This window comes from Onychomys torridus, chromosome 18 (genome assembly GCF_903995425.1).
Source record: "Onychomys torridus chromosome 18, mOncTor1.1, whole genome shotgun sequence".
NCBI classification, from domain to species: domain Eukaryota; kingdom Metazoa; phylum Chordata; class Mammalia; order Rodentia; family Cricetidae; genus Onychomys; species Onychomys torridus.
Genome location: NC_050460.1, coordinates 64356431 through 64380697, shown reverse-complemented (window position 1 = coordinate 64380697; position 24267 = coordinate 64356431). Strand labels below are relative to the sequence as shown.

At 44.8% G+C, this 24267-nt stretch overlaps 1 protein-coding gene across 3 annotated transcripts in view; it reads right to left on the bottom strand.

Annotated features, from left to right (window-relative positions):
• The window catches only part of Ilrun (inflammation and lipid regulator with UBA-like and NBR1-like domains), a 71242-nt gene that overhangs the window by 22439 nt on the left and 24536 nt on the right, over positions 1-24267 (bottom strand). For all 3 annotated transcript variants that reach the window (XM_036167337.1, XM_036167339.1, XM_036167338.1), the window contains exons 2-3: positions 23173-23327; positions 19083-19280 (exon numbers count right to left, since the gene is read on the bottom strand). In XM_036167337.1, the coding sequence (XP_036023230.1) occupies positions 19083-19280; positions 23173-23327 (353 nt within the window). The remainder of the gene's footprint in view (positions 1-19082; positions 19281-23172; positions 23328-24267) is intronic.

Genomic DNA, 24267 nt, shown 5'->3' with positions numbered 1-24267 from the left:
GATTAGCAGTCAAGACTGCATATGGTTCTTCCAGAGTTCACAGCACCCAAGTCAGGTGGCTCACAAAGCCTGAAACTCCAGTTCAAGTATCTGATGCTCTCTTCTGGCCTCCATGGGCACCCAACACACAAGGTATACACTCCCACTCCCACCCCTACACTCTTAAAAATCTATAGTGGAGAGTAACTGAGGAAGGCACCCAACATGGGACTTCTGACCTACACACACACAAGCAAAACAACTCCTAAGCTAAAACTTTAAAGTACAACTATGTTTAATGATAACGTAAGAAATTAAGCTGTAGTGTGTATTAAGAGCCAAATGTTTGGGGGCTGGAGAGATGGATCAGTGATCAAAAGCTTTTCCAGAGGACTCAGGTTCAAGACCGAGCACCCACATGGCAGCTAACAACTGTCTCTAATTCCAAGATCTGACACCCTCACACAGACATACATACAGACAAAACACCAATGTTCATAAAATAAGAATAAATAATTTTAAGAAAGAGCCAAGGGACTGGAGAGATGGCTCAGAGGTTAAGAGCAGTGACTGCTCTTCCAGGAGTCCTGAGTTCAATTCCCAGCACCCACATGGCAGCTCACAGCTGTCTAACTCCAGTTTCAGGGGACCTGACACCCATGGCAAAACGCAAATGCATATAAAATAAAAATAAATTAAAAAAAAAAAAAGCTGGGTGGTGGTGGCGCACACTTGTAATCCCAGCACTTGGGAGGCAGAGGCAGGCGGATCTCTGTGAGTTCAAGGTCAGCTTGGTCTAAAAAGCGAGTTCCAGGAAAGGCGCAAAGCTACAGAGAAACCCTGTCTCAGAACCCCCCCCCCCAAAAAAAAAAGGCCAAATGTTTTGCAACTTGTATAAAACACACAGATCAAAAATAATCTTTCCAGTCAGCATTAAGAGAGGCACTTATCGTTTTTTTGTTTTGCCTGCATTTATGTCTGTCTGAGTGAGGGCCTCAGATCCTCTGGGACTAGAGTTACAGACAGCTGTGAGCTGCCATGTGGGTGCTGGGAAGTGAACCAGGGTTTTCTGGATGAGAACCACTGCTCTCAACCACCAAGTCACCTCTCCAGCCACAAGGGCTTAAGTTTTTAATTGCCATTTTATACACAATGAAAAGAGAAGATAGTTTCAGACTTCCAACTGAATCTCTCAAGAGTGAAGGGGCTCACCTAGAGAATCTTGGTATCTTACAGGATTTTCAGCAAAAAGCAATTTAAAATAAAACGCTCAAGGGGCTGGAGAGATGACTCAGTGGTTAAGAACACTGGCTGCCCTTCCAGGAGTCCTGAGTTCAATTCTCAGTAACCAAATGGTGGCTCACAACCATCTGTAATGGTATCTGATTCCTTCTTCTAGCATGCATGAAGACACAGCACTCATATACATAAAATGCATAAATAAATATTTTTAAGAGAAAGAGAGAGAGAACAATGGCTGCTTTTGCAGAAGACAGGGGTTCAATTCCCAGCACATACATGGTGACTCAGAACCATCTGTGACCTGAGTTCAGGAGAACTTCTCTGGCCTCTGTCGGCACTGCATGCAGGAAGTTCACACACATTCAGGCCAAACACGGCACAAAACAAGTAAATGTTAAACAAAACTCACATGCCAAGCATGAAGACCTGAGTTTAGAGTCAGCACCCACGTCAAAGCTAGGTATGGGCTGTATCTAAAAGCCCAGTGGTTCAGAGGTGGAAACAGGTGGGTCCCTGGGGCCTGCTGGCTGACTTGGTGAGCTCCAGATTCATTGAGAGATCCTCTATCTCAAAACATAAAATGGGCTGAGTGAGGTGTTGTATGGCTTCACCCAATCCCAGAATTCCAAAAGCAGAGGCAGGTGGATCTCTGTGAGTTCAAGGCCAGCCTGGACTACAGAGTGAGTTCCAGGACTGCTATATACAGAAACCTTGTCTTGGGGGGGAAAGGAAAAAACAAAACAAAAACCCCAAAACAAACCAAATAAAAAAACAAAATAAGCAAACCAACAAAACCTCTTAAGAAAAAGTGAAACAGAAGAACACACTTGAAACAGACCTCTGGCCTCTGTCCATGCAATATGCACACACATGTACTCACATATACACAAACTAGAAAAAAATTAAACACCCAAATCATCCCTCTAGTCCACATACTTCCTTTATCCCTCTGGTCTACATTATTTCTTCTTTTCCTTTTCTTTCCTTCCTTCTCTTTTTCTTTTTCTTTCTTTTTTTTTTTTTTTAATTTCTTTTTATTTGAGACAGGGTTTCTCTGTTTGTCCGGAACCAGCTCTGTAGATCTGGCTGGCTTTGAACTCAGATATCAAGCTGCCTGCCTCCTGAGTGCTAGAATTAAAGGGGTGTGCCACCATGGCGCAGTAGTCCACATATTTCTATGTGATGGGTTTAACTTCTTATGTTTTGAATAGTTATAAGCAAAATGATTGATTAGACATGAACCCCACTTGTCTCAGACCTGTTAAAGGCTGAAGATAAAATACGCTGTATGGTGGTAGTCTGGAGCTGTCCCTTGGTGAAGGCTTTGGCTCCCCAATGACTGCACAGAACAGTGGTGGCTATGCCCGCCCTTCCCCCTCTTCAAAAAGAACCTGCTTTGTCTCAGGCTTAAAGGAAAATTGTTCTCACTCCACATCACAATCCTAGCTGGACTAACACGCGAACCAACACAATAAACAAAGGAGTAACTCCGCCCCTCTGAACAGTCTCTCTCCAAAGAGAGCCACATCCCTCCTGAGGCACCAAATTCGCTGTAAACTCAGAGGGAAAGACAGCAGTGGTGCAGGCCCTTTGGAATGGTCCTTTCTTCTCCTTTTCACATTGCTGGCTTTATCCAATTCTATCATGGGGCCTAAACTGAACCAAACATTGTCTCCAGCTCAGCAGTGAGCAGAGATTCGGAGGCAGTACTGGTGTGCTGCAGGTCTGGGCTCCTCCTAGGCATCTGGTTGGGCCTCTTCTAAAAAGGCACTCAGCTCCACTGCTCACCCACTGCCATCTGCAGTGCAGAACTAGGGATGGCCTCCTGGCCAGACAGACTGAAGTGTACATCTCAGAACTGTCATCGGCTGTCCTCTCCTCTAGGGGACACAAAGAACATGGTCTCCAATTTATCATAGTCTTGACACACACCAAAATCCTACTTACAGCAAACCACACTTGTCACAGCTCATCAAACTAATTATCCCGTTTCAGTCTGAAACTGAAGTACTGTCTCCCTGTCCCCACTCTGAAACTATCTGTTAATAAGTTTGACAGCAGGGCAGTGGTGGCACACACCTTTGACCCTAGTACTAAAGGGGCAAAGGCAGGTGGACCTCCGAGTTCAAGGTCAGCCTGGTCTACAGATGGAGTTCCAGGACAGCCAGGGCTACATAGAGAAACCGTCTTGAAAACAAGCAGACACACACACGCACACACAGCCCTTATTTGTTGGGTGAGCCCTTTCTAACCATTCTACCCACATGGTTACTATCTCACACTACCCACTCACTGTCTTCCTGCCTGCTCCCACACTGGTGGCCACATCACTGTGCCAGTTTGTTAAACTGATGAAGTAGTGAGGCCCTGACACCACCCTGGGACCACAGCTTATCCTGTTCATTTTGGTGCTGTATGTGTTTATACATGCAGATGTAGACTGATAAATATATATATATAGCTGTGCAGCATTCACATCCTGCCACCGAAGGAAACATCTTCCTTTCCAAGCCAGTCCATCCCTCCCCAGCCCTGGCCAATGAGTACCTTTACCACTCCAGCTCTGCCTTTCCCAGAATGTCACACAGTGGGAGCAGCATACACAAGTCAAAGCCTTCTAGTTGAGCTTCTTTATTTGATAATGCACACTAGAGACTCTCCTGTACCTCTTCATAAGTACAGAGCTCATCTCAGCAGGGTGTCTACTCTGTTTAGGTACTTGGCCCATTTAAAAAAAATTTTTTTTCATTTTATTAAGAGATCAGGAGGCATAAATACCAATGCTTTATCAAACCCATCCTTTGAAAATTGCTTTCTGGGCCGGGCGGTGGTGGAGCACGCCTTTAATCCCAGCACTCGGGAGGCAGAGGCAGGCGGATCTCTGTGAGTTCGAGGCCAGCCTGGGCTACAGAGTGAGTTCCAAGAAAGGTGCAAAGCTACACAGAGAAACCCTGTCTCGAAAAACCCAAAGAAAAAGAGAAAAAGGGGAAAAAAAGAAAAGAACATTGCTTTCTGCCCATCCGGCGCATCTTCACTCTTGGCCAGAGTGCCTCATGGAGCCTGTGAGAGTCGCCTGAGCACCTTCAGACCGTCTCCTCCAGTGCATTCCTGGAGACCATCTATTTCTATTCTGTCTGGGCTATGTGATGGCAACCAGGAGGAGGAAGCCAGAGAAGTGAGGAAGCCAGAGAAGTGAAAACGAGAAGAAAGGACCACTTCAAAAGAACTCCATCACTGCTGTCTTTCCCTCCGAGTTTGTCAGTGCATTTGGTGTCTGAGATGATGCTGTTCTCTTTGGAGAGAGAATTCTGAGGTGAATTACTGCTCTGTGTGTGTGTGTGTGTGTGTGTGTGTGTGTGTGTGTGTGTGTGTGTGTGTGTACACACGCTACACTGTCCTAATGACTCCAGCTTTATCTTACGGTTGTGGGTGTCACTCCTATGACATTTTCTTCTCCTTTGGGGACTTGTGTTTGAGGCTGCCCATGTTTCCTAGATCTGTGTTTGGTGTCTGACATTAACTGGGAAAGTTCCCAGCCTGTACTGATTCTGTTCGTTCTTTGTGTAACAGCGCTGGCCGTCCTGGAACTCACTCTGTAGACTGGCTGCCCTCGAACTCACAGAGATTGCCTGCCTCTGCCTCCCCAGCAACAAGGTTAAAGGTGAGCAGCACCAGCAGCAGCAGCTTCTGTTTCTTTTCCACCTTGTCTGACTGGCACATAGTCCCTTTTGGTTTGGAAGATATATTATGTAGAGGTTCTGGTGACACAAGTCACCTTGAACTGCTTCGTCCCTCTGAGCCCTCCATCTGAAAACGTGAGCCTAAAGGGTCACAGACAGGGCAGTCTTTAGAGCAGGAAGTCGGCAACCATGCCTACACATCTGTCATATGCATCTATAAATGTACACTTGGTCAAAGAGGAGGAACCCAAAACGCAGCTAGTGAGGCCAGACAGAGCCCTATATATACGGCACCACCTCTCCATTCTAAATGTGCTGAAGAACAGCCTGGTTATTTACAAATAGGCTTTGCATCCACTTGTACTACAAATGTTTGTGATATTGGCTGGTCCAAGGGTGTTTATATCTTTATGAAGAATGGGATAATGGATACAGTACAATTCGAAAAAGATGCATATGTCTATCTGAAGAATCCTTAAGGATTCTTCCCAAAGTGGGAGTGACTACAGCTTTAGGACTGGTGGGTTTGGTTTGGGGGGGGGGGGGTGGGGTCCTAGGTTTAGGAAAACTGCTTACCCACTAGGAGCAACTGTTTGCTGCCTGGCTCAGTCAGTAATAGTTACAAACAGAACTGGGAAAAGGCATCTGCCACGAGGCGGCAAACTTATCAGGCCCTTAACTCATTGTAAGTCATTTAAGACAAGAAGCAATGAAAGAGAATCACTCCCTGCACCAAAGATAGAAAGATCTGATGGGATCTTTGCAAAAACATCTGTCCTGAACATTCAGTCTTTACCAAAACAACCTGCCTCTGCAACAAAGATGAAATCCCCCCTCAGGCACCACAAAGTTTACACTTGACGCAAGCTCTCAGTTCACAGGCAGTCTCATCCAGAAGATAAAGAAATGTTAGCTGGGTGGTAGTGGTGGTGCACGCCTTTAATCCCAGCACTCAGGAGGCAGAGCCAGGCGGATCTCTGTGAGTTCAAGGCCAGCCTGGTCTACAGTTCCAGGAAAAGTGCAAAGCTACACAGAGAAACCCTGTATCAAAAAACTTAAAAAAAAAAAAAAAAAAAAAAAAAAAAAACTCTAAAAAGAAATGTCAGCACCAGAAGCTGCAACAGATTGAAGGTTGTTCTTCAGCACATTTAGAATCCTAGAGGGAGCACAGAGAACTGCAAGATGTACCAAGTTGTAAACACTGGTGAAAAACCACTTAACAAATAGTGACTGAGAGAGCAGGACTTGGAATTTTTCCATGACATTTTCAAATAAACACTTTGGCCAATGTGGGGGGTGGAGATTATGTATTTGTGTGTACTGAACATGCGCTGTGACTTCAGAGGTTGAGAGGGTATAAGAAACCCTGGAACTGACATAACAGGCTATTTATTGTGAGTGCTGGGAACTGAACCTGGGGCTTCAGGAGGTGTGGCAAGTAGTCCTTACTGCTGAGGGACTTCTTCAGCCCTCCTTCTCTTCCTCTTTGCTTTATGGTTCCAGAACTTTGATGAACTCAGCATCCAGTTTCGATGATTTTCCCAGCTGTGTCCCTTATACTTTCTCACTCTTTCGAGTCTCCCCATCTCTGCTCACATTACTCAGCTGTCACTATATGCCCTTGCCTATGTTCCCTTAGTACACACAGCATGCGTGAATACTATGAGAAATTCTTGGTCTGAGCTAGGCATGGTGGTATACACCTACAATCCCAGCATTTGGAAATCTGAGGCAGGAGGACTGCCACAAGGTCAACTTGAGATATACAAGGAGACTCAGTCTCACACAAAATAAAATATACCAAAATAATTTCCTTGTCTAGTGATTCCATCGTTTATGGGGGGGTCCCCTGGTTCCTTCGGAATGCGCGTCCCTTGGTAGTGCAGTGAAGAAGGCTGTGGTGAAGAGGCACAGTGAGAGAGAAGCATCTACAGTCCTATGGGCAGGTCCATCTCTGGGAGCTGCTGCCCCTGGCTGTGGGCACATTAGCATTCCTCAGTTTTTCCTGTACAACTGGCTATCTCCCTTTGTCTATAAAGAAAGTTAGAGCTGAGCCAGGCAATGGTGGTGCATGCCTTTAATCCCAGCACTTGGGAGGCAAAGGCAGGCAGATCTCCGTGAGTTCGAGGCCAGCCTGATCTACAGAGCAAGATCCAGGACAGGCACCAAAACTACAGAGAAACCCTGTCTCAAAAACAAAAACAAAAATAAACAACAAAAACCAAACCAACAAACAAAAAACAAAAAAGAAAGAAAAAGAGGGGGGGGCGAAGAGGAGAAGGAGGAAGTTAAAACTGGGCATCCCCTCACTCTTCCCTGAAGTTAGGATCTAAGGTAAAGATGCATTTTTTTAAGCAAAGGAATCAGGAAACACTGCTGACCCAGCACACACATCTCACAGTTCGATCCTAATTATGCAGTTAACTATGCAGCCCCAATCTCCAACATTTGCTCACACAACACTGAATCGAACATATGGTGTGTCAATGCAACCCAAGAGGTAGGAAACAATCTTCATCACCACCGGTGCCCCAGAGTAACTCCAATGTCCATGGGCCTTCAGAAGCCAACACTTATGGTATCCGGATGCAAATGCAGCTACTCCTGTTTATACAGTAGTTAGAAAAACAAATTGGGTGAAGTAATAATTACTAGGGCTCAGACCCTTTTGCTCTGAAATAAAAAGTTGTAGTCAACGTCCTTGTTGCTCTATGATCTGGAATCTTTGACTGTCCTTGACTAAATCCTACCATGACTCCAAACCAATAAATAAATCAATGACAAAAAAAAAAAAAAAAAATCCTTAGGGTTGGGGATTTAGCTCAGTGGTAGAGCACTTGCCTAGCAAGCACAAGGCCCTGGGTTCGATCCTCAGCTCCAAAAAAAAACAAAAGAAAAAGCAGCTGGAAATATGACTCACTGAGTAAGGCTATGCGGTGCAAGGACTGAGCTCAAAACCCCAGGAGGACATGGAACTAGCATGGAAATGTATCTCCTCAGAAGCCAGCTGGACTGATGCACACAGTGAGGACAGACAGGCATTATTTTAAGGCAAGCGGAGGGCAAAGGCTGTCGGCCAAGGCCATCTTCTGACTTCCACATGTGAGCAGCTGTGGGCACTGGCATATATAATAGATGTACACAGGCCGGGCAGTGGTGGCACACACCTTTAGTCCCAGCACTCGGAAAGTAGAGGCAGGAGGACCTCTGAGTTTGAGGCTAGCCTGGTTTATGAAGAGAATTCTAGGACAGCCAGAACTGTCTTGAAAACCCAAAAACAAAACAACAACAAATAGACAGATAAATAAATGTACACAGTAAGTAAATAAGAAAACCCTTAGGGAAATTACTAAGAAAAGTCCACATGAGACAAGCTGACAAGGTGGATTCCTGTGTTAAGTGATCTGCGGCCAGACCTTTACTTTTAATCACAGCAGACCTGACCCTAATTCTTCCTTACTGCATGCTCTTCTAAGAGGGTCACCAGTCTCTCTAATCCCCTCAAAGTCCTGAGAGGTGGCACTCGTTTACTCTCCAGTCACAGAAACTGAGCTGTGGAGGGTATTCTTTTCTTTTCTACAGGTCACTCTGGAACTGCATTCCTGAAGTCAATCCAAACAAATCCAAATGCTGTGAGCTACATTCTTTCTAAGAGGAGAAGGTCTAGTAATAATACTGAGATTATCATACTACAAATGAACCAAATGGGATAATAATACTATTATCATACTACAAATGAACAAAGGAGGTCATATTTGTTCACTCAGCAAGTACCACAGATTCATTTCTGATATGGTTAACATATTTTAATGATAGTTAAAAGTGCCTCGGGCTGGAGAGATGGCTCAGTGGTTAAGAGCACTGGCTGCTCTTCTAGAGGTCCTGAGTTCAATTCCCAGCAACCACATGGTGGCTCACAACCATCTGTAATGAGATCTGGTGCCCTCTTCTGGCCTGCAGGGACACACGCAGGCAGAACACTGTATACATAATAAATAAATCTTTACAAAAAAAAAAAAAAAGTTATAAAAGCGCCTCACAGACAGAAAGCACATTGAGCTCCAGGAACTTCAAGGAGAAAGAAAGCAGTGCCTGTTGACAAAGAGGAGTCTATAATTTTGGAGACTAAGAACATAACATAAGAGAATAGAACAGCTAGACAAGACTGTGATGTATTGATACACTAAAATGTGTCTTCTGCTCATTTAGTATCTTTTACTTTAAAACAGAGCAAGCCGGGCTGGAGAGATGGCTTAAGAGCACCGACTGCTCTTCCAGAGGTCCTGAGTTCAATTCCCAGCACCCACATGGTGGCTCACAACCATCTGTAATGAGATCTGGCGCCCTCTTCTGTGTACATAAATCTTTATTTTATTTTTTTTATTTTTTGAGCTGAGGATCGAACCCAGGGCCTTGCGCTTGCTAGGCAAGCACTCTAAAGTGCTCTACCGCTGAGCTAAATCCCCAACCCCAATAAATAAATCTTTAAAAAAAAAACAAAAAACAGAGCAAGCCTAGTGTGGTGACATACACCTGTGGGAGAATCAGTTCTTTGTCATCCTTAGTTGCTTGGAAAGTTGAAGGCCAGCCTGGGCTAAATAAGCTCTTGTATCAATATCCTTCTCTCTACCAAAAAGAATAAACTACCATGATACTTTAGTTAATGCAGTGGTTTGGATGAACATGGCTCCCACAGGCTCATATATTTGATACTTAGTCCCCAGTTGGTGTAACCATGTTGGCAGTAGGGATGTGGCCTTGTTGGAGGAGATGTAAAACAGGAGTGGGGCGGTGCTTTGAGGTTTCAAAAGACTCATGAGATTCAGTGCACACACACTCTCTCTGCCTAATGGCTGTGGATCAAGATACAAGCTCCTAGCTGTCCCTTTACTCTCTGAAAGACTAACACTGTGAAACTGTAAGCCAACTTCAATGTTTTATTTTACAAAGGATGCCTTATGGCACATCACAATTGTCTGTAACTCCAGTTCCAAGGGGTCTGACACCCTCACACAGACATGAATACAAGCAAAACACCAAAGCACATAAAAATTAAATAAATTATATTTTTTAAAACGTCAAAAAGTTGTTAGGTGGTGGTGTCTCAAAGTCAGGTCATGTTTCAAAAACACAGAAGGAAGACAGGTTTGGTGGAGCATACTTTTTTTTTTTTTTTTTTTTCGAGACAGGGTTACTCTGTGTAGCCATAGCCATCCTGGAGCTCACTCTGTAGACCAGGCTGGCCTCGAACTCACAGAGATCCACCTGCCTCTGCCTCCTGAGTGCTGGGATTTAAGGCGAGCGCCACCAACACCCGGCAAGTGGTACATATCTTTAATCCCAGCACTCAGGAGGCAGAAGCAGGTAGATCTCTGTGACTTCGAGGCCCCCTTCATCTGTCTGTCTGTCTGTCTCACACACACAGAGTGACAAATGCAAGAGGACTCAAATACACACATTTTGGTCTCTTGCCACAGTGGAGTTCAACTGGAGGCCTCTACACAAGGTGCCAGGAGCACTTCTAATGTGGGGATTGCACAACACATCTTTATGTAACTTGGGAGGAATTCTCTAGGGAGATTTGAGAACACTTCCAACTTGAATAAAAATGAAAATACAGGCCAGGCGGTGGTGGTGCACGCCTGTAATCCCAGCACTCAGGAGGCTGAAGCAGGTGGATCTCTGAGTTCGAGGCCAGCCTGGTGTACAGAGCTAGTCCAGGACAGGCTCCAAAGCTACACAAAGAAACCCTGTCTCAAAAAACAAAAACAAAAACAAAAACAAAAAAAAAGGAAGAAAGAAAATACAGTACTTTGAAAATTGTAGGATATAGCTAAAAGCAATGCTCAGAGGGAATAGTACTGAACAACTACAGTATACAAACCTCTTAAATCCAGGACTTACATTTTCTAGAAACTAGCAATGAACAAAATAAATGTAAACCAAGTAGGAAGAATGATAAAATGAAGAGTATAAATACATAAAACTAGTTGAGCCACACCCTTGTAATTCAGTACCTTGGAGCATCAGTATTCAAACTCAGACTTGACTACACAGTGAGTTCAAGCCAGCAAGGTTACATATGTTAAGACCCTGTCTGAAAATAAAAGCAAGCCAGAGCATCTACAAAACTGAAAACAGAATATGGAAAAATCAACAAAAGCAGCTGCTGATCCTTTGATAAGGCCAGTAAAACTGACAAGCTTATCCAGAGAAGAACGTTAGGAAGAGCAGAAACCCACAGCATCAAGGATGAAAAGGGATTTACCATCAGGCACCGTGTTGAAAGGACAGCAGGACACCACACCGACTGACACTTAACTGAGAGGACTAGTGTCTGCAGACCACCCAGAGTCACACAAGATGAATGACATCATCTATGTAGAGTTAGGAAAATAAATGCACCGACACATGGAAACCTAAAAAATTCTAGGCCAGCTGGGCAGCGGTCGCACACCTTTGATCCCAACACTAGGGAGGCAGAGCCAGGCAGATCTCTGTGAGTTCAAGGCCAGCCTGGTCTATAGAACGAGATCCAGGACAGGCACCAAAGCTACATGAAGAAACTCTGTGTGTGGGGGGATTCCAGGCCAGACTGTTCAATTTGCAAGTTCTATAGAAGAAAATTATTAAGAGGTTTATAAAAATTGTATTATTACATTTACCTATTTGTGTGTGTACAGGTATGGACGCCTGTGCCATGGCATCCACGTGAGACTCAGATGATAACTTAGTCAACTCTCCCTCCACTGTGAGTCCTACTGGCTGAATCAGATCCTTAGGCTTGGTGGCAAGCACCTTTACCTGAAGAGCCATCTTGCCAGCCCAAGGTCCCTAGAGTTTCTTATCAAAAACTGGGATAGCTAGGCATGGTTGCACACACCTTTAATCCCAGCACTTGGGAGGCAGGTGGATCTGTGAGAGTTTGAGGTCAACCCGGTCTACATACTGAGTTCCAGGCCAGCCAGAGCTACATAGATAGACCCTATCTCAAACCAAAACCAAAATCAATAATTGGTACAGGTGTGTGAATCTTCTGAGAAGTAGCTTTCCAGGGCTTTTCCTGTGACTGTCTCTCAGGTCTCCCTACCCCAACAGATGACCACACCCTGCAGCCCACAAGACTTGTAGCTTAGCGGCCATCTTTTCTCCATGCTGCCTGGATACCTTATTCAGCCACAGATCCTGTGGAGGCACGAAGTATTCTGAGGTGCTATGCTCCACTATCCAGGTATCCTGAAGGCCCACCAGAGGCAATGGTGGACCTGCTGCTTCTTTAGGAAGTCCATTCTCTCATGGCCACAGGACTGAAGTCCTCAGCCTTCAGCAATGTGGTCACTTGTGCCCTGGCTCCTGAGACTATGAGGAAGCAGCCAGCCCAGCAGGCCAATAGCAGGCCTATCTTGCCAAGGCAGAATACCAGGCCAGGCATCTGTGGGCTAGACTAGAGTCCTGCCTATCTACTCCACCCTGCAACCTCTTCAGGTTGCAGCAAGCAACAGACACCAGCAGGGGCTGGGATGAGCTCCCTCCCTTCTTAAGGGGGACTACAGGGTCCAGCCCCTCGGTAGTCCCCTCCCAGGGTCCGGGAAGAATCTATAACCAGCTGATAATTAATCTCTGAAGAAAAGAAATCAATCTATGTACTTAGTTCATACACTTTATTCTTCTGTGATAGTTTTCTCTCTACACAGCTTCTATTCTGTTCTCACACCTAGCTCTTTTCTTGCCTGATTTCTCTCTATATTTATCTACTGCTCCCCTCTAGGTTCTATCTTCATTCCTTCATCTAGTTCTGTCTCTTCTAGGTTCTCATCCATCTAGTTCTTTTCCATATCAGCTCCTCTCCCATCTCCTTCTCTCTCACTGGCTCTTCCTCATCTTCCATCTCGTTCCTCTAGTACTCTCTTCTAGTCCTTCAATCTAGTTCTTCCCCATCTCAGCTTGTCCCCTCAAGTTCTTACCTATCTAGTATCCATTCTCTTTTCTCTTCTCCGCCCTCCGTTTTCCACATTCTACCTAAGTCTCCCCGGAATCCAGTTATAGCAATCCCCTGGTCAAGCAAGGTCACCAGGTTTGAATTCTACAGGGTCATAAAGGCAGGTAAGAATTTTCCTCAGGCAGTGATCACCAGGCTTTCTTTTACAATCCAAAATAGAGTGGTAAAAAAGAAGGTCAACTGAGTGCTAATGACCAGTTACCATACCAAAAGGGGACCTATGTGCTCAGTCTACATTCTGAGAAGTGGATAGGTAAGAAGTTAGGGGTCTAAAGTTAGTAAGGCTATAAGAAAGGAAGGTCCAAGCTAAACTGTGTAAAGCTATTAGTTAACGTCCACCTGACCTAGGCAGTGTCTCCTAGTGAAAATAAATCAGGAGACTTGCATGTCGGCTGTTCTCACTGTTAGTCCTTGAAAGTGGCTAAGGGAGATATCTGATTCCAGAGAAAGCCTTTCCTGAGGCTGTTCTCCAAATACCTGGAATGTGTATGCTCTCAGAGTAATCGATCAGTCCACACTGTTAGCCCTTCTTAGGGAAAAGTCAATTGGGAAAACTGTGAAGGCACACATGATTTTCATAACAGCAGACAGCTGATATATAACAAGCCAAATAACACCAAAAACTCCTTGGAATTTGGCTTCCTCTAGAGGAATTCCCTGATCCCTCCAGGTAGTGACTTTGCCATAACCAGCTGAGTTCTTATGATATATTTTTGCAGCCTGCAGCACCTTCTCATCACATCACCACACTGAGCTATCTTGACCTCAGAACTGTGCCTTGCACCAAGCAGAAAGCCTTGCACCTAGCAGCTATCCTCCCACCAAAACAATTGGTAGAACGTATTAGGAGCGGCTCTGTCCTACAGAGCAAGCCATTAGCCTGTCACACAGTGAAATGATACTATGATGAAATAAACAAAATGCATTACTAAGCATGTTTTCAATTACATCTTAAAATCCATTCAGTGCATGTAGGAGTGTATGCATGCCACGCTGTACATGTGGAAATTAGAGGACAACTTGCAGGAATTAGTTTTCTCTTTCCACGGAGGATCCAGGGGATGAAACTCGGGGTATCAGGCTTGCTGATAAAGGCCTTTACTCACAAGGCCATCTCACCAGCCCAGGAGAACATTAAAAAAAAAAAAAAAAGTCCCCAAGTAATTTCTAGATATAAAAAAGAGAGGAGGCTGGAGAGATGGCTCAGAGGTTGGGAGCACTGACTGCTCTTCCAGAGGTCCTGAGTTCAATTCCCAGCAACCACATGGTGGCTCACAACCATCTGTAATGAGATCTGGTGCCCTCTTCTGGCCATCAGGGATACATGCAGAAGGACACTGTATACATAATTAATTAATTAATTTAAAAAAAGAGAGAGAGAGAGAAACAACAAGCCGGGCGGTGGTGGCGCACACCTTTAATCCCAGCACTCAGGAGCCAGAGGCAGGAGAATCTTTGTGAGTTCGAGCCAGCCTGGTCTACAGAGCAGATCCAAGAAAGGCGCAAAGCGCCCCAGAGAAACCCTGTCTCAAAAAAAAAACCAAAAAACAAAAAACAAAAAACAAAAAAAAAGAGAAACAACAAAAGGAAAAAGAAAAAACTGACTTTAAGTGCTACTATGCCAACGCCTAACTCATGCCTTCTAGACCATGTCAAAAAGGTAGGTGTAACTAACGCCCCAAGCAGCCTGATGAGGAACAGGGCATGGCATTCCTCCCGAGGGCCAAAGCTTGATCTTGGCATTTCCTTTGCAAAGGCAGAAAAGCATGAGCTTTTTCAAGACAAAAAGAGAAACACAGAGCTCAAGACAGAGCAAAGCCAGGTGTGATACATGCTTTTAATCCCAGCAGAGGCAGGCAGATCTCTACACCTTTGAGGCCAGCCTGGCCTACATACTGGGTTCTAGGACACCAGGGCTACATAGAGAGGCCCTGTCTCAAAAAATCAAATGGTAAAAAAAGACAAAGCAGGGACTTAACTGATTTCTACTGCTTTATAGGTGGGGATTGCAGTATAGCAAAAGAAATGATGTTAACAACATCAGTTGAGGCTGCTCAGCTCAGTGACGGGCTTTTGAGGATTCAAACTCAGACACACAAGTATGTTGTTAGTCACTGCCCCATACAGAAGCATCATTGCTTCATTCAACTTGCCTTTCCATAGTCACAGATGTTCAGAACACATCCATCTGCATTTCTGAATGCAGATTTGTCTGAAAAATGCAGTGATTTCTGTTTTTTAACTTTAAATATACTTCCTTTTTGAGACTGTAATATAATTACATCCTTCCCTCCCTCCAAACCCTCCTGTACTCTCTCAGAGTGCAGCCATTTCCCACACGGCACACTCTGACTTAGCAGTCTGGCCAGCCCTCACTACACGGCACACCTGGAGGTAGCCTTCCTTCTCTGAATCTCCAAGAGATTATAGTTTCAGAAAAAGACTCAAATTTTTTAAAAGTTCATTTATTACTTTACATGTCTCTTCTAAAACACTTTTCGGACAGCCCATTATCTGTTTATAGAATTATTTCTACCAAAAACAAAACTTTGTGTTTTCAATTCAAGAGTTGCTCATACTTGATACAGGACACTGAGCATCTTACAGGGAAGATGTCTAAAGAACACTGAGGAGAGTTTTTAGGGCCTGAAGAGACAGATCAGAGGCTAAGAGCACTGGCTGCTTTTCCAGAGGACCTAGGTTTGGTCCCCAGCATTACACTGAAGCTCACAACCACCTGTAACTCCAGTTCCACAGAGATCTGATATCATCTTCTGACCTCTCCGAGTACCAGGCACACATACACACACAAAATGCACTTACACACATGCAAGCAAAACACTCATGTACATAAAAATAAATTTCTTGAGGGGAGGGGAGCACACCAAAATAAGGGAGGCTGTATTGCTGAGTTCAGGGCCAGCCTGGTCTACATAGTGAGTACCAGGACAGTCAAGACTACACTGAGACCCTGTCTTAAAATAATCAAACCAAAAAGAAAGCTTGCATCCTTCCCCCACTCCAGAAGAAGGGAAACAGTTATACTTACTTAGTGTGTGTGTGGTGCACACATGCTGCAGTGGTGCAGCATGCACGTAGACTGTGTACAATAGCAGGTTCCTCCCTTCCCATGTGTGGGTTCTGGGGAGGAAAATCAGCTCCCGGCTGCAAGCACTTTCCCCACTGAGCCATTCCACTGGCTCAGACAGAAGAACGCTCTAAAGGAGGGCTAACAAGTGAAAAGGAGCCTAGGATGGCGGCCCATACCTAACTCAGCACTCAGCAGGCAAATGGAAGAATTCAAAGCTACCTTGTGTACATGAGAAAGGGGCCCCAGAGGAGACAGAAGAGGTGCCAGGTAGACCAGCAGGTAGCTAGAGACTGGAGACTCAGGCAGCCGTGTGGATGCAGGGTATCTACAGCCACGGCCATCTAAAACACAGGTGAGGGAAGAGGAGGCGAAGCCTCACATGACTACTGGGGGTGGCTACCTAGCGGAAGAACTGGGAGAAGGGTGGTAGTGGCTCAGACACTGGCACGTAAACCACAAAGGGTGGGCCTTTGAGGGCCAGTCTGCTTCTCCTGTTTCCTGATGAGCCAAGACAGGAACAAGATGGCACCAAAAGCACTGACACCATGGACAGAATGGCCCGGTTGTCATGCCTTTCCTACCATGACCACCTGGCACCTCTGAAACAGTAAGGAAATGTTATGTCAGAGCAACACAAGCAAGTAACACAGTCACTTACATCATGGCGTTCCCATCTAAGAACAGTGATGTCTGTCTTAAACTTCACTAAATTGCAGCATGTGTGAGCAAAAACAAGACAAAACAAAACACAGGATACATATGGCAGGTGTGGCGACACACACCTGTAACTGCAGTATTTGGAAGGGACAAGTAGAAGAATCACTACAGACCAAGGCAAGCCTGGGCTACACTGAGAAACCTTGCTACAAAATGAAACAAAATTTAAAAAGTCAAAGCTTTACTGAAAAAGGCATGGGGCACACATCTGTAATCCTAATATTTGGTAGTCTGAGACAGGAGGATCTTTAAGTTCAATGCTGGAGCTGAGAGATGGCTCAGTGGTTTAGAGCGTTGTTGCTCTTACAGAGAATTTGGATTTGATTCCCAGCACCCACACCGAAGCTCACAACCACCTGTAACTACAGTCCTAGGAGATCTGACACCTCTTTCTAACCTTCAAGGGCTCTTGCATGCACATCATATCTCACACACATATACATATACACTCAGGCACACATACATACACATAAAATTAAATATATTTTTAAGAAAGAGTTTAGTGCCAGCCTTGGTTATAATGCAGAGTTATAAAAGCCTTGATATAAGGTCTTGATATATATGTAACTAAAAAAAATAATAAAAAAACTAACTAAAAAAGAGGCCCTGGGTTTATCCACAACCCAGGGAAGAGAAGGAAGAATGGAAAGACAAAATTGGCAGGGGTGGTGCCACATGCTTGTCATCAGAGCCCTTGGGAGCTGGAGGCATAAGGTTCGGAGGGTGATTGGTCACTCTTACCTATGTAGGGATCTCAGAATGCCTGGGCAAACCATACCCTGTCTCAAAAGGGGTTGGTACTGGAGTGGTGGCTTGCTACCATCTGTAACTCCAGTTCCTGGGATCCAATGCCCTCTTCTGGTCTCCAAAGGCACTACATGCTGGTAGTGCACAGACAGACATTCAGGCAAAACACTCACCCACAGAAAATTAAAATAATGCAAAAGGGAGGGACTGGGAAGGGACCAGTGAATTTTCCTGGGGCAGTAAGGAAAGCAGGAAGGGGCAGGGAATGACGGACAGTGATGGCGTGAGGCTGTGGGAAGGAAGATTTCAAACAACAAGACTGAGTGAGGACAAAGAAAAACAACCGTGAGGCATCTTTGGGGACTGGCAGTGGAAATCTGCCACATTACAGGAGGCACAGGCAGAGCAATGATGTCATGTAAGCACTATAAAACCTTCTTTGTACTGTTAAATCTTCCAGACTGTAGAAATATCTAGCTTCCATGGGCTAACTATGAGGACTTACTTTAAGGATGAATGACGTAACACCAAAGGCCCCAATCGCTCCCAGACCAGTCTGGGCATAGGATATAATGGAACCAACAGGAATTGTAATTAATTGTAATTAAGAAAGGTGGAGAGAACAAACGACCCATCCAGGGTTTGGACCTAATTACCACAGGATGTTGCTGGTGGGAAATTTTAAAATCCAAATCTACAGAACATCCAGGTGTTCTTCCCACTATCAGTTAAAACAAAGACCTGACGCTCTGAACACAGACCCTAGCTGTGGGAATATGCACACCCTGTGCAGACAACTGGGAGCAGCTGACCCACATGGTGGATGAGGTCAGCAGGCCCGAGTGGAACTCCACTCACAAGGCAGTCATTTCGGGGTAAAGATGCAACTGAACAGAGAGGAAGAGACACTCCCTTGAAGAACTATGTGCAGTGCAGTACCGAAGGGCAGATGAGAAGGCTGAGCGGTGTGAAGACTGTAACGGCTACTCCATTTGGCAACTGGACAGTTGCTGTTAACTACTCACTGTAGAGTACAGAGGGTAAAGAACAGCCTGGGTTGCAGAGTGACTGGAAAATGTAGAGTATGAACCACTGTTTAAAAAGTGAGGCAATAGCTGGGCAGTGGTGACACGCGCCTTTAATCCCAGCACTCTGAGGCACAGGCAGGCAGATCTCTGTGAGAAACCCTGTCTTGAAAAATGGTGAGGTGATAAAGGGGGGGCTACGAGGCATCAGCAGCAGGACCAGTCCTGGGACTGGAAGAACACCCCCGTTTTGTGTACTCTTTGATCTACGTGACTTACAGACATCTACAGGTCTAGGGTAGTCACAGGCCTGTAGCCAGTATTCTGACAGCACTGAGATTACACAGTAAGTTCAGGCAGCATCCCCAGTAAACAATGATTTACAATGCAAGTGTATCTCACACACTCCACCGAAGGAAGTCGACATTTCTAGGGTAAAAGAAAGTAAACTAGACTGGACCAACTTCAAGACAATCACCTGCCTGGCTAACAAGAGGCCACTCTGCTACTGTTACCCATTCATTAGCTTTGTAAACAAAGCTGTGAAGGGTGCTGGTATTACCTTAATTCCTTCACCCTGGTCTGCAAGAGGAAATACTCACCTCCATAGTAGAGTCCTGTAGCAGTGCACATCCGCCACTGTCCCTGATACATTCCTGCTCTGCTGGGGCTGCACATCTGGACGCTGACATCTGCAATCTCTTGGGGCTCCAGCGATCTCACCATCACCATGTTCACATGTCCAAACTGGTCTCCCCCGACATACTTAAGACAAACCCCTGGAGGCCAGGCCTCTGCCCCTGAGTTCAAGCAAAAGAAAACCATGTTAGGAAATCAGTAGTCCTGTGCTGGAGTTCTTATTGAACTGAGGAAAAGCCCTTCATATACACATGCAAGTCTACCCACATATCCCTGAGCAACACCATGTCTCATACCACTCGGCAAAGGGAACTCGGAGGGTGAGAGAAACAGGTCAGTGGGTAAAAGGCACTTACAGCAAAGCCTGGTCAACTCAATTTGACCCCAGAACTCACATAATAGGAGAAAATTAACTCCCTTCAGTTGTCCTTTGGCATCCACATATGTGCATGTGCACATACATACACACACAGCATTTCTCAACCTGGGGGTTAAACAAACCTTTCACGGGAGTTGCCTAAGACCATTGGAAATACCAGATATTTACATTATAATTCATAACAGTGTCAAAATTAAAGTAGCAATGAAAATAATTTTATGGTTGAGGACCTTTATTATGGATCTCAGCATCAGGAAGGTTGAGGACCACTGGCCTAGAGATCTGTTTACTATTGTTCTGTTATCTCACATACATGAATAGGTCTTTCTAGTAAAAATATGACTTTGAAAATTAGGTCCCATATATGATTAAAGCAGTAACGCTCTCTTATCACAGAATATCATTTTATTTAAGAAAAAAATACCACCCTGTCATGTACCAATTTTAAGATAATAGCATTAGAAAAATCAAAAGGAAGTCATCCAGTAGCTCCAGAAAGCCTGGACATGACCATAGGTCTGTGGCTACAGAAGTCTGGAGGTGCAGAAGATGAACTCCATGGAGAGCTCCCCAATCAGACTGGTGTGTGTAGGCTGCTCCATGGAGATAGCCCCAAGTTCCTTCCCACATCTAACAAGACAATTACAAAATGCTAAAATATGATAAGTGAGCTCAGTGAAATCTCCTCTCTACAGCCAGCCTGAAAAGGGTAAAGTCTGCCAGGCGGCAGTGACTCACGCCTTTAATCCCAGCACTCAGGAGGCAGAGCCAGGTGGATCTCTGTGAGTTTGAGGCCAGCCTGGGCTACAGAGTGAGATCCAGGACAGGCACCAAAACTACATGGAGATACCCTGTCTCAAAAAGAAAAAAAAAGAGGGTAAAGTTCTTAGTGCTCTGAAGAAGATAACCAGCCTGAAAAGAGGGTGAAGTTGTCATTTAGTGCTCTGAAGAAGAGAACGAGAAGTGGGGTGGCACAGGACAATCTTAGTTACATGGTGCCACTTTGTCTCAGGAGGGAGGGGTGAGGGGACAGTTGTCTTTTTCAACTTCCTTTCCAAGGTCTACTTTCATTTTCATTTCTATGATGCACAAAACGTACAAACAACAGCGAGCATGCTCAAGCCACTCTCGTGTGAGAACCACCACTGTAACACCCAAGAGAAACTGTTCGCAAGTGTAGTTTAACCTCACTGGAAAAACTAAGAAGATAGAAGCTGATGACAAAGAAAATTCTGTCTACTTACATTTTGTACATGAGTGCGTGCGTGAGTGCGTGTTCAAGGTGAATTCTACCAGCCAAGCTACATGGGAACCCAGTCTGCTTACATCTTGTTTTTGTTTGTTTGTTTGTTTGTTTAATGGTTTGTTTTTATTTTATGTGCATTGGTGTTTGCCTGCATGTGTGTCTGTGTAAGGGTGTTCAGTCCCTTGGAACTGGAGCTACAGACAGGTGTGAGCTGCCTGCCATGTGGGTGCTGGGAATTGAACTCAGGTCCTCTGGAAGAGCAGATAGGGTGCTCTTAAATGCTAAGCCATTTCACCAACCCCTCTACTTACATCTTTACAGAGAATATTTCTAGCTTAAACTCTAACCTCTGTATTTGTAAGGCTTCCAAAGCTTCTATAGCAAAAAAAAAAAAAAAGTTTCAAGTATGCATCTACATAGCTAAATATCAAAGGGCTGACTTCAAGTATATGACAATTAAACTCTGGGGAAGTTACTGAGACAGTTCCATGCAGTTATTGTGTATCTCATCTGCTGTGCATTAGTCTATCACCTAAAATAAGTGCCATGACAATTACTATGCACTTAACTCTCTCAGTGAACACTTTTCTCCAAAAGCAGGCTATGAATGAGAGTCAGAGCCCAGAAATGGCAGGTGTCCACCCTACTTCTACACTGGTATCTATTTCCTGAAGACGTTGGCAGGATTAGGACAATGCTGAGGAACCAGTACACACCCATGTCCTCTGATAATTTACCCCTACTCAGTTCCCTGGTCATATAGAAAGCATTCAGGTTGCGGGTATAGCTTGAACTACTTTCAAAAGATCAAAAACCTTTTTGTGCACAGTACCTTGAAGGATAGAATCTCAAGCAATATTGCTGTCCAACTTTTCTAGAGGAATTAAATACAAGAACTGACTTTCACACACAGAAGTGCTGAGAGACAACAGCAAACAGTGTTTTAGGTCAAGGTGAAGGCAGCTTTGGAGTTCTGACCAAATACTCTGACCATCACAGACTATCTCCCCAACTTCTCCATCATCTGCAGAGCCATCTCCTGAGTAAATGATAGACATCGGGCTTTACAGAAAGCAGAACAGCTATTCTATAACAAATCGGGTTTTGTTGTCTTGAGACACTGTCTCTCTGTCTTTCTGCCTGCTTGTTTTCTTTCCCTCTCTCCCCCCTCTCCTCTCTTCTCCCTCCCCCCTCTCTCCTCCCCCTCCCTCCCTCTCTAGCTCAGGCTAGCCAGGTTGTCAACCTCTTCCCACCTTCAGTTTCCCAAGTATTGGGATTAACACCATACCCAGCTTCCTCGGCCTCTTAAGTATATATAGCCTTGTAGCAGGCTGTGGTAGCCCAAACTATAACCCAAGTCTATAACCCAAACAAACTAAGGAGGCTAAGGCAGGGAGATGGCATGCTTGAAGCTAGTCTGAACAGTAAGACCCTGTCTCAAAACAAAGCCAAAGCCCAAATAAACAACTGGGCAGGCAAATTCCAAGTTGTAGGACAGGCAAGGCTATATAGTAAGACCTTGTTTCAAAACAAAAGAACAAATGGCTGGTGAGATGGCCAAGTGAGTACAACGTACCTGACCCATGCCTGAAAACCAAATTCAATCCCCAGGACCCACATGATGAAAGGAGAGAACTGACTCCACATGTGTTATGGCACTCGTGCACACCCATAATACAAAATAAATGAAATAGAAACATATTTGCCGGGTGGAGGTGGCACACACCTTTGATCCCAGCAGAGGCAGAGGCAGAGGCAGAAGGATCTCTGTGAGTTCAAGGCCAGTCTGGTCTACAGAGTGAGATCCAGGACAGCCAGAGATACACAGAGGAACCCTGTCTCAGGGAAAAAAAGAAAGAAAGAAAGAAAATGAACAAATAGAAAACCACATGTATGTCTGAAAAACATTTTTAGTTCACAATACCAAGTTTGCATAAGTGTGAGAACTCTGAAGAGAGGCTGAACTGGAGAGGTTTTTGATGTAAAACAAGAACATTTTAAGGCGAAAAAGAAATTAAGCAAAGTAAAAACAAAACCAAACCAGACTCTGGCTGAGGACTAAAAGGGAGCAGATGACCACAGCTCTTCCCAACTACCCCACTTCAGTCAAGAAGGCACCTTCTCGGGCTGCCAGGGCGGATAAGTATTATTGAGATCACAAGTGGAATTACGGAGAACTTCAGGTGGAGACGACACTCTACCACATACTAGCCTAGTTTCTAGTAGCAAATGAGTATTAGACTGTGTCTGGATGCAGCAACAGACTAAGCCTTCTTCCTAGTCTAAGACAGCCACTGGTGTCTGGCCACCGTGCCAGTAAAGTGAATACTGTGGACAAGCAAAAGCTCAGTCAGGACATCATAGCTAGTCCTTTCTCAATCTAACTATTAAAAACCAATCAATATAGACATTCCCAGCATACACTTACCAGAATTCTGGATGCGCCATGTTTTTATAAACTGAGTATCAGGAGGTATAGACTCCCCTTCTCCTATGGTGACATCTTCAACGAAGGACATGGAGGGCACGCTGATATTTGGGCTCTCAAAGTCGTAATAAGCGCCAATTGCTGCTTGTAAGTTCCTATGGATAAAAAGACAAAAGACTTCAGTGCTGTCCAAGGGTTTTAAGTGAACTGCCAAAACAAAGGAAAACCCTTTCTAAGGGTTGGTCACAGAGCCCAAGGCTCTCACCATCCAAGCCTTCATTGATCACTGCTGAGAAACAACTGGAGAAGCAGGACTAACAAATGTATGTATTGCTTTCCCCAGAAGATACTGCACAGAGGGTAACAGACCACTACTGTGTGGAATATTACTCTAACCAGGCAAAGATGTGCTACATTTGTTTATGCTGCATTTGTGTAACAATGTAAAGATGTGTTGTTTTGCCTGCTTAAGGCACCTGACTGGTCTACTAAAAAGCTAGGCAGTAGAGGGACAGGTGAGGCTGGTGGGCAGAGAGAGGAGAGGAGAGAACGAAGGAGAGAGAGAGGGAGCCACCCAGGGCCAGCCAGCCAGGCAGCCACCAGCTGACTAGACATGGAGGAAGCAGGAAAGTAGACATACCAAATGACAGAAAGGCAAAACATAGAAGAAGAGAAACAGATTCATTTAAGTTCTAAGAGCTAGTGGGACAGGCATAAGGTAAGGCCAAGCATTCATAACTAATAGTAAGTCTCCATATCATGATCTGGGAGCAGGTTGGTGGCCCAAGAGAAAGCCTGCTACACCTCTACTCATGCATGTCTAAGTGCAGGTGTGTGCACACCATGGTGCACACATGGAGACAAGAGAACAGCCTGTGGGAGTCAGTTTTCTCACTTGACCATGTAATTCCTGGAGATCAGACTCAGGTCATAAAGTTCAGTGGCAGGTGTCCCTATCCACTGAGCCATCTTGATGGCCTGGTTCCACTTTTAAAGTACTCTACTGACTTAATTTTTTGGGAAAGCAATCCAAGAATATGGGACAAAATCTGCAATGTACAGTGGGAACTAAAGCATGCTACCTTTCCCCTCAAC